The 10,701-nt window shown below is 42.3% G+C and overlaps 1 protein-coding gene across 1 annotated transcript; it reads left to right on the plus strand.

Annotated features, from left to right (window-relative positions):
- Positions 1 to 664: 664 nt before the first annotated feature.
- LOC133953637 (stromal membrane-associated protein 1-like) lies at positions 665 to 9,514 on the plus strand. The gene is made up of 10 exons (XM_062387662.1): positions 665 to 923; positions 1,369 to 1,502; positions 2,318 to 2,403; positions 2,509 to 2,584; positions 2,697 to 2,759; positions 2,855 to 2,930; positions 5,042 to 5,172; positions 6,746 to 6,953; positions 7,657 to 7,994; positions 8,833 to 9,514. The coding sequence occupies exons 1-10, from the start codon at positions 806 to 808 to the stop codon at positions 8,965 to 8,967; spliced, it is 1,365 nt and encodes a 454-aa protein (XP_062243646.1). The 5' UTR covers positions 665 to 805; the 3' UTR covers positions 8,968 to 9,514.
- Positions 9,515 to 10,701: the final 1,187 nt, after the last annotated feature.

The raw sequence follows: 10,701 nt of genomic DNA on the forward strand, positions 1-10,701 counted from the left end.
GCCTTCTCCGCTCAACACAACCAGTGTAGGCGGTTTTGCCGCCCACAGTGAGTCTGGTAACTAGGAAGAGGATAACAGCAGACGTCTAGAAAAAACACAGAGTAAATTATGCTGTTGGACACATGTATGAAACCAAAGGAACAGTATGGAGGCGATGTTTCTTTTTTTATACGTTTGAAGAAGGAGTCCCCAATTACCTCATTGGAATTAGATTTGGCTCCAATGTTGTTATCCCTGAAACACTTCACCCACCCCTCCATCGGCATAATGAGTGATTTTTCATTTTGGGATAATTATCCCTTTAGCTCCGTAGGACTGGTTGTTATAACAAAATTGATTAAATGATATTTCTAGATGACGTTATTTTATCAATTATAATAGCACCTGTTGATAGTATTTAGACTAACACTACCTACTAATAATAATACTATAATAATAGTTGAGTGGTGTCAGATCTGCTGCTCTGGAGTCCGAGAGAGAGAGAGAGTGTATCCAGTAAATCAATCAGTGATAAAGAGCTGATAAACTCATGATGGATTTCTGATAAAAAATGGAACAACATAATAAAAAAAAAAAAAAAGCGTGCGTCGGACGACGTCAGCACCTTCATCCAATCCGGTGCCACCGCCGCGTCAGCGCTAGAATTCCTGTGGGCGGAGAGACGGGATTCCGGTTCCGGGTTTTTTCATTTCCCTACTCGGAGGCGTCCGGTCTTCTGATTATGGTCTTTTACCAGAAACGACTTTCGATCGACTGATTATCGCAGATCTCTCCTCATCGATAACGCCCCGCCGACGCCGCGAACATGGCGACCCGCTCGGAGAGAGAGAAGGCCCTGAAGCTGAACGAGCAGCACCAGGCCATCCTGTCCAAAATGCTGAGGGAGGAAGACAACAAGTACTGCGCCGACTGCGAGGCGAAAGGTGCGACGCTCACACCGTCGACTCGTTATTTTCCCTCTTCCTCCACAAAGTTCACACGTTCACTCTGCACCCGCCGCTAACGCCGAGGACCGACAGAACATATATCGTTGAATAGCCTGGCTAAGCTAACCCGCTAGTTCGCTACTGGCTCAGTTAAGTCAGCTGACACCTCTTCCCCCTGAGCTAAACTAAGTGGCTAACCAGCGAGCTAACTTCTCTAAACCAACATAAGCCCCCGGCATCGTCCCTGCCCCGCCGCCTCCAGCACCTCGGGCTCCGGGTGTTACAGGCGTCTGACTTCCGGTGGTAGCTCCTCCACTGAAACCACCCATTGATCTCCATGTTGGCGCTTTAATACAGAGTTAAGCGTCTGTATGTCAATGTGTTTCTTCTCGCATCCCTCCGTTTAAAACAATATCCCCTTTGTTGTTCTTCTCTTCGCCAGGTCCAAGATGGGCATCCTGGAATCTGGGAGTATTCATGTGCATCCGATGTGCGGGCATCCACAGAAACCTTGGGGTGCACATATCCAGAGTGAAGTCAGTCAACCTGGACCAATGGACCTCGGAGCAGATCCAGGTACTGTTTACTCGTTGATAAGACAAGATACACATCGTTCATCCATGTTGGGGGAGTCCTCTTGTAACAGCAGCTAGATCAATAGAATAGACCAAAGAATTGAGAATAAAAAAATACAATTACATAATGAGAGTATGAACATTATATGCACACTTTTTATACTGCGTGGTTGTGACTCAAGGGTTAGAGCCGGTCGTCCACTTCCCAGAAGGTTGCAGGCTTGTCAGTTCCTCAAACCGGTTACCATTTCCATTTTCACAGTTTACACTGACTCCCTAGTGTGGATCGAGTGTCCTCCCTTTCCCATGATGCAACTTGATAGCCTGCTAGGCTGCTCCATCTTGTCATTTGGACATTCGCATTATTACCAGCTTTCATCTTGCAACTAACCACTAATGAGACTATTCCAGTCATAATTCAAGTGTGAAGCACATTTTCTGAAAACTTCTTTTAATACAAGTGTCTGGCAGATATAAATGACTCACATTAGACAGGGTAGTTTAACCCAAATTTGATAATCTCTCCCATCTTTACCCTCCAGCCTTCCACCAGCCCTGAAAAGTATACAGTACACTCACCTCTCACAAACTCTACACCCCTGGTTTGCAACACAGGCTTTTCCCAAATGTGTTAAGCCAAGATAAGAAAAAAACTGTGATAACACCGTCAGGGTTATTTTGTCATACATCAGAAAGCTTCTTCTTTTTTTCACTGGCTTAGCAGGACGAGTGATGATGAGCAAACTAATATGGAGAACCCCTTTATGAAAAGTTTCCTTCTTATTATTAACCCTTCTGTCTTTCCTATAATTTCAGAGTATACAGGATATGGGTAACACCAGGGCCAGGCAGCTTTATGAGGCCAACCTTCCAGATAGCTTCAGAAGACCTCAAACAGACCAGTATCCTTCACCCAGAGCACATGCACGTGAAAAAGTGAAATGATGTAGAAAGTAGCTTGTCATAAGTTTGTATGTTGCCTCTTTTTCCTTTAACTCTGACCCCAGAGCAGTGGAATTCTTCATCAGGGATAAATATGAGAAGAAGAAATATTACAGCAAGAATGTGACCAATGGGAGCAGTGTAAGTACAAACAAAAGTCTTCCATATGTTAACATGAAGTTGATTAAGCTCCTCCATCAATGCTTTTCAGTTTATGTCTGTGGTTCATGTTGAGTTTCTTTTGTGTTTTCAGCCTAAAGACAGTAAGAAAGAGAGGGAGCCAGACAGAGGAACCAAGGTGTCATCCTACACCAAGGTATCACAACACATCACCTTTTGAATAGATTTCTATGGACTTGCTCCTCTGCACTGTTTTTGACCCATTCTGACCATTTTTGATTTTTTTTAAAGAGTGAAGAGTCCAGGCCAGTTCCCAAAATCAGCCCCTCAAAGACTTTAGAACCTGCTGTGAACCTACTAGGCCTTGGTGAGTGTCATTTACCTGAAAATAAAAACAATCGGACATAAAAAGTGTGACTGGGACTGAGATATTGCTCATGTAGTGAGGCAGACTATGACCTCAGCCTGTAATTGTTGACATAACAAATGACTGGACATACTTGTTGAGCCGGTTGTTACATGTTTATGGACTTGGGTTGTCGTGTGTTTATGATCCTTATTTACCATAGGAACAACAGTGTATTTATATAGGATGGGTTAAGGTTGGCTTACACTGTTTAGGTGTAGCATGTTGTCTCCTGCCTCAGATTGTGTACCACTGTTGCCTCACAGCAGAGGAGAGCTACCCTGGGCTGTGATAGTGTGGTTCAGCATTCAGCTGGGGCCAAACCCTGACTGTCCCCCTCAGGATTGATCCAGTCCGGTGGTAGCACGAGTGCACCTTCACAGGCGCACTGATCGCTCTCATGTGCAACAAAAAACAAATGACAGACAAGTTCCCGCCTGTAAGAGAACACCATTGAATTTGAATGACACTAGCAGGTACGCTCACAGTTGTAGCTGAAACTACGAGGCCTGGCTGTCTGTATGGAAGTGCATGCACTGGAGGACAAGTTTGCAAGAGCGAGAATGAGCATATAATGAGCAGATAGCATTGCAGACATCTTTACAAGCAAGCAACTACCCCTAGAGATTGCTCTTATGCTATTAAGAGAAGCATAAATTTTCTTATGGGTCATCGTAATACGGTGGCAGGACAAAATAGAACATGGTGGGCAGCCACGGCTAGATAATAGGTGGGAAACACTGCTGTCCCCGTCTTAAGTTTGTGTTGTCACTGTACAGGCTGGTTTATTGATCCCAGTGCAAGGGTGCACACATTAGAAATGCCATCTTGCCATCTTTTTTGTTGAGTGTGAGAGCTGCAATACTTTGTTGTGCTCCTCAGAATTTCTGTGTACCCATAAATGTCTCTGTGCAAGCTGTTAGTTCGCACACCATCTACTGAAGCCTGGGCCACGGCGTCTTGTGCAAGTATGAACAAGGTTTAGACGTGTTGATGCGTATTAATCAGGCCGTTGACTTCAGAGATTTTCTTTAAAGGCTGACTGGGTTCCTCTTTCAGATCGTTATAAGTGCCTGTGTAACACAGGAAGTGTGTGTCTGTACATTCCCTTAAAGATAGGACCCTCAAGGATCTGGGATCTGCTGAGCTTTAATGAAGTCTGCTGTTCATTAAAGTTTCGGCTAGGGCAAATTATACAAGTCCCCCCCATTGCTTTGCATTAACTTTCCACCAGTAAACCACCATTATCCAGAGGAAGTGCCACAGCTGCTTTGTTCCTGTTTCACTTTCAATGCGGGTGTAGACCTTTTTAGTGTTTTTATTTTGAAGGATCAGTGTTAAATATCAAAGTGTTAAGAAAGAAGACGAAATAATTTCCAATGATGGCACAGCACAGGCATTTAAATCCTATGAAAAAGTGGCGAAGGAGGTAATTTTGTTTTTTTAATAATTTAGGGTTTGCTGATGGATCCACTGCTGGGTCAGTTTTTCAGTGGTTAGTTGTTATGTGGGTATTTCTGTCTGGACATATACCTGTAACTACATGTTATTGTTTTCATTGTATTGGATTTGTGTCCTGTCTTTTAAATGCAACAACTCTGGTGTTAGTAATTAAACGACAACACTTCATTATAGCTGTTTCATTTACAATGCTGAGGTAATGGTGTTTCTGCCACTGATTGGCATGCAGGGGTTTTGCAAGGTTTGGATGGGAGGTTTATTTTTATTTTTGTTTTGTGGCTGATGAGCTACTATGGGTAAGCTGATTAATTTTTTATGGACTAGCCATTATCCTCACTGTGTTAGCAGTTGTGCAGCAGTGGGAGGGCACTGCAGTTAAATAAATACAAATGGTACACAGTCCACCTCCAGTAAACAGGAGATCTCTTGGTTTGAAACCGCTTAGAGGCTGTATTAGGATTTAATATTAGATTTTTCATAAGTTCTTAGTAGATGCAGGTAGAATGTCATTCATCAGTAAGTTATGCTGAATTCTTACAGGTTTGGCTTTCCTAATGATGTTTGGTTATGTTACACCTGTAAAACCCGTTTTTCCCCCTTTTCTTACACAGACGCACCAACAGCTGCATCAGCTAACAATGGTAGCACGAGCACAAGCCAGAACAACAATGACCTGGATATATTCGGCCCCATGGTATCCAACCCCCTCCCCTCCTCCTCATCCGCTGCTCAGTTTCCTCAGGTAAAACCAAACAATAACTCCCAAGTCCAGATTTAGTGCTAATTTCTAAATATTGCTCAGCGGGGTAGAACAATAATGGTCGTCTTGGTTTAAAACCAAAATTAAATGTGTAATAAAAAATAAAAAGTCAAATGATTATCAGCTGCAGGGTTGGGCCACAGGACGGCAACAACCCAGATGGATGGCTTCAAATGGAATACAAGCACAGACGCAATAACGAAAATAAACCCAGCAAATCAGGTTTATGACTTACCATTCAAAATTAAGCTGCAACCAATCATCATTTACGCTAGCCATTCATTTATTGATTATTATTTTTCCAAAAATGGTGATACAAGCTCAAATCAAGTACTTCGAAGCACATCTTTTCTGACCAACAGACACCAAACTCAATTACAACGGTAGAAGCAGAGAAAAGCTGCAAACCCTCATATTTGAGAGGAGCAATTTGTATTTATAATAAACATTTTAAACAATGATGATGCTTTGGTGTTTGACAATATAATTTGTAGACCCGTTTTCCCCTTTTTTACATAGTTTAATGTGCTCTTGTTTGTGCTGCCCATGTTTCAGTCTACCCAACTGAAAAATCAATGCCTTTGTTGTCAATGACCCCGTTGTTTCGTTACCAAGCAAATCCACTGTCTAAATGTATTTTGTATGAACATTTTCATTTAGTCTTATTACTGATGTTGAGCCCTCTTGAATGTAGTAACTGGGCTTCACAGAGAGAGATGTACAGGGGAGTAAAGATGGGGAAACTGAATCTCTCTCTCTCTGTGTGTGTGTGTGTGACAGATGAAGAGTAAAACCAGACCTTTGTGTTGTATGAAATATAAACTCATGGTGCTACTTAACTGTGTCTTGGCACAGGTACTGCGACTAAAATAACTTGTGAGATATTGGGGATTTAATTAACCTTTTTTATGGTGGCTGAACAATCTACGACCAGGCCACAGCTGAATTATGGGATGTTATTGTGCAGCACAGACAATTATCACTCCATTTATTTCTGGATAAAATGTGGAAACCATCCTGTTAATTTTGGCTAAATACATACAGCTCGTGGCTGTTTGCCAATGTATGACAACCAGGTCCAAAAACGGCCCAGACTCACAGTCATTCTAGTGTGTAGTGTCTGTAAACAGATTTTGCATGCGAGTATGAATAATCTGCGAGGAACTAGACGTTTGGATGGATAGGCTACTGGTTTCCATTTCTAGTTTGACGTTTAAGCAGGTTTTTGGTTGCCTGCAGGTAAACAGTCCGTGTGTAGAGCAGAGGAAGAACACAATGATAGAAAAGCATCAGCTCTGGGCGTTTTCATTTATTTGCATTCATAAAGAAATAGCTGCTAATAGAGAGTAGTCAGTGTTTGAGGAAATTCAAAGATTTCCACCAAAAAGCGTTGAGTACATCCATAAAAAAGACTTATATATTTTATCTCTAGTTTTGCTGGTTGATTGTATTTATTATAAACATGCAAAGTAATTATTTTATCAGTTTAACTCATTACATTTTTTTGTCACCAAAACCGATGATGGTAACCTCTGGATTTTCTTTCTCCCTCCAGGTGAGCTCCAGTACTGCGGCCAGCACTCCAACACAAGCTCCCGCCGCAGGAGTGGGAGCCAGCTCGGCGTCGGGGCAGGGAGATCTCGACCTGTTCAGCGACAGCAGTAGCACCACTAAAACAGACGACACGGTCAAGAAGCCCCTGTCCAAGGACTCCATCCTGTCCCTCTATGGAACCAACAGCATGTCCCACCCGCAGCCCACTGGTGAGACTGAAGCCGTCTGAAATTCATCAAAACACAAGCTGATGTGAAATACCGCTTTATAAACCACCATGCACTCTCACGTATTTTAAAATGACGGCCTACAAAAATAATTCATTTTTAATAGCTTTAGAAGTTTCTATAGGCAAAGAAGCCTCTCAAATGTAAAATGCTGTCTTATATCCTAGAAGTTTGACAGTTTGTCCTAAATAAGCAATATTTTTATTGATATAAGGAACTTTCTGGTCACATTTAGGTTGGTCCCAAACAATTGCTGCGATTTAATACCCAGCCCCGGTCCCCTCTGTTTGAACCATTAAGCTGTGTGGTTGCTGGACACGCACACAACGATTTATCATCAGTTCAAGGCTGCAGATTGAATCTCTGCTTGTCCGTCCATGTACATTTCTACTTAGTGTTTTTTAGCTTTGCCATCTCTTCTCTCAGCTGTGGTAACATATTTTTTTTGCCACGCGACATCACTTGAATGGTTTCCAGACAGAGGGAATAGTATTTTCCAACTCGATACCACAGAATTTCCCCAATGCTTCTGCCTGAAATACCAACAAATGTGTCTCAAACATATTATTGTACAGCCAAATATTGAACACGTTCTGGAAATCACCCTCATCTAACACATATAGATTCTGGGATGTTGTCATATTTTGCATAACGCTGTTCCTCTTTTTCCTACGTCTTCCCTTAGCTGGCATGTTCATGGGCCCCTCCCAGATGCAGTTTCCTGTCCAGGCCCCTGCTGGTTATCAGGCCTTCCCCGGCATGGGTACGGCTATGCCATCCACAACCGTCATGGGTGCCATGATGGCTCAGAGCGGGGCAGCCATGATGGGGCCCAGTCCGGGCATGATGGTCGGGATGACAATGACCAACGGCTTCATGGGGAATGCGCCTGCCACTGGTGTGATGGGTATGGCCCCGAGAATGATGGGACCACAGGGCGGGGCGATGCCTGCAGGAATGGTGCCTGCTCAGGGCATGTACGCCATCCAGCCCGGTCAGCAGGCCCAGTGGAACATGGGTCAGGTACGGATACACTGTCACTGCAGCTCTCATGAGATAATGTAACAAACAAGCAGCTCAACAGAAAATCTTGTATTGTCCAGTTGTGTCAGGTGTTTGAAACTTCTCTAAAACGTGTGACCGCACCCAGCTGTGGTGATTTATTTCACAATGGTGCATTGTGAGAAGCCCTAATGGATGGGGCGGGGGCAAAGCATTTAACCACCGCTAGATGGCAGCACAAGCATGATTTTAGAAATGGAGCTGCAGTACAAATCCCCACTCTATTCGTCCATTCATTAGAAGTTTTAACATTGCAGAACAGCAATGTTAAAACTTCTGCAACCAGTTTACTACACCTTGAGGGAATTCCTTGGCAGAAATATTCACACTCACTCTCGCAGTTGTTTTTAAAACGGATTAAAACTGCAAGAGAATGTTTTATATCTGCTTTATATTAACTACAATAAGGAGCTCAATATCTACAAACCCTGTGCCCTTATCGGCCAGGTGCATGACACACCTTCCATTTTATCTAACTTCTTTTTCTTTGCCTTCACTACCATTTCTAAATAAAACGACCCAACTTCAATATAGCCTCTGTTTGGACAAAATTAACACAACTTCAGAAGATGGCTATAAAATACATTATCTTGAAAACAACATAATATTTAGCTAATTTACAGGTAAACTGTGTGAATATATGAAACTTAAAAATATATGATTCATTTGGATAATCGAGAGTCAATAAATCTTGACACCGTGCTCTCTACGATACTAAAAGTTAAGGTCATAAAGCAGTTATTGTATGTTTCATCGATGTTGATTTTTCCAGTGTTGCTCCTCTGTCTAACATCTGCAGATGAACCAGCAGATGTCAGGGATGACTCTGAACGGTGCAGCAGGTCAGATGACCTTTGGCCAGCCTCCGTCAGCCATGGGCGGTTGGGCAGCAGCTGGATCAGGCCAGACTCTGAGCACACAGCTATGGAAGTGAGCCGTGGAGCGGGTCGATGGTCGGGCAGAGTAAGAGTCGAGGTTGCAGAAAGTGCAAATGTATATCTTGTGCTTCTCTGTGCTTCACTATGAACTGATGCCTATCTCCATCACTGTCCAGCCTTCAGAACATGAAAATTGTATCTTTTCTTTTTTTCCCTCCTTCTCCCTCTCTCTGTCTCTCTTTCTCTCTATTGTGTGAGTGAATTGGGAGTCGTGCAGGATTACAGCCTGGCAGTTTCTGCCTGTCGTATGGTTTTTGAACATAACTTTTTATTTTCCTTTTTTGGAAAAGAAAATCTACAAGGAGATAACAGTCCCAACAAAAATGATATCGACATATCAGAAAAGCTGCAGGACCAGTTACACAAGCTTTTATTGTATCACTGTATCATTATAAGATTATAGAACATTTAAATGAATCATATTTAAAGGGAGAAGATATGACTCTTCTAGTCTCAGTACTACTCCCAAATGTACAGCGCTGTATAACCTTCTTTTAAAGTACTTGTGGTTCCCCTATAAAATTAAAGTGATAATAAATAAAATGCTTTGATGTGTCCTCTATCCTCCACCTGTTGTGCTTGTTAAAAGGCTGGAAACTAAGAAACTGTTAATGAGGGTTGGTGTTAACCTGTGAGAAGATCTCTTTCTCACTTGCTCTAATTTAAAACTGTGGGGGTCCTGAGAGAGAGAGAGGGGGAGGGTTACAAGATGATTTCCAGATATATACAATTTAAAAATATCTTGCAGGATCGTATTTTAGCCATACTTTTTTCCGAAAGCTAAAACATACTACGTATATTTAAAATAAAACCATGCAGATGATAATCAGCCTGGTTGTCTTTGTTCACATCATGTGACCCCCGAGGAGAATCTGATCGATTGGTGGTAGCATCAGTTGCAACAGGACAGGTCATTGAACAGCACCACAGGAAATGACGCAACATGATCACTTTGTGGATGTTTTTGTTTATTTACCTGATCAACCCAGTTTCCTGAGGGGTCACATGTCGCCTGCTCAGTTATTTTAGGGGTCAGGGGCAGAAATGTTTGGGAACCTCGGTTTTAATGTAAAGTTACACTTATTTTGATTGTATCAATCACACAAACTGAATACGATGGAGTAGTGTGATTTTATTAGTAAAAGTTGATTATTTATTTAGTAAAGCTTAACCTTGTTTTTAGAGAACCAGTCCATCAGTGTGTTTGTGGAGAACATGGCTCACAACATAGTGGAAAGATGAACTGTGTTTGTTCCAGTGGGTTGGAATTCAGTAAGTGGGAATCCTGGTGTGTTCAGTAGGAGATACCAAAACAACTGCTCATGCAGGGACACACTTCATCTCCGATCTGATCCAGGTTTCCACTGAAGTACCGTATCCAACACAGCACAGTGAGTAATGGTGCTTGTACAGATGTAGTCTGGATTACAGATCCACTTTAAGATTGATATCAGACCATTACAGAAAACTAGAAGAGTCTCATTTGAATTCTCAAGAAAATATTTCCACTTGGATGATTTAACAATTGCAGACTGAAGAAAGTGTTTTGCGTGCAGATCCTGGAGGTTCAACAGTCAACAGTGTCCTGTTCCAGCCCTCAAGGTGGCAGTATTGTCATGTTGAAAACTGCATCACAGCAAATGCTAAATCACACTTTATCTATTCGATCTGAAAACATTGCTCTTTAAAGGCTTGGTGGGTTCTAACGTGGTCACTGTGGCCAATGATTA

This window comes from Platichthys flesus, chromosome 5, assembly GCF_949316205.1.
Source record: "Platichthys flesus chromosome 5, fPlaFle2.1, whole genome shotgun sequence".
NCBI classification, from domain to species: Eukaryota; Metazoa; Chordata; class Actinopteri; order Pleuronectiformes; family Pleuronectidae; genus Platichthys; species Platichthys flesus.

Excerpts from the sequence above, each read along its gene's own strand:
- LOC133953637 (XM_062387662.1), top strand. The coding sequence starts at position 806 with ATGGCGACCCGCTCGGAGAGAGAGAAGGCCCTGAAGCTGAACGAGCAG. Across the intron at positions 5,173-6,745 it reads CCGCTGCTCAGTTTCCTCAG|GTGAGCTCCAGTACTGCGGC; the intron begins GTAAAACCAAAC and ends TTCTCCCTCCAG. Across the intron at positions 7,995-8,832 it reads CCCAGTGGAACATGGGTCAG|ATGAACCAGCAGATGTCAGG; the intron begins GTACGGATACAC and ends TAACATCTGCAG.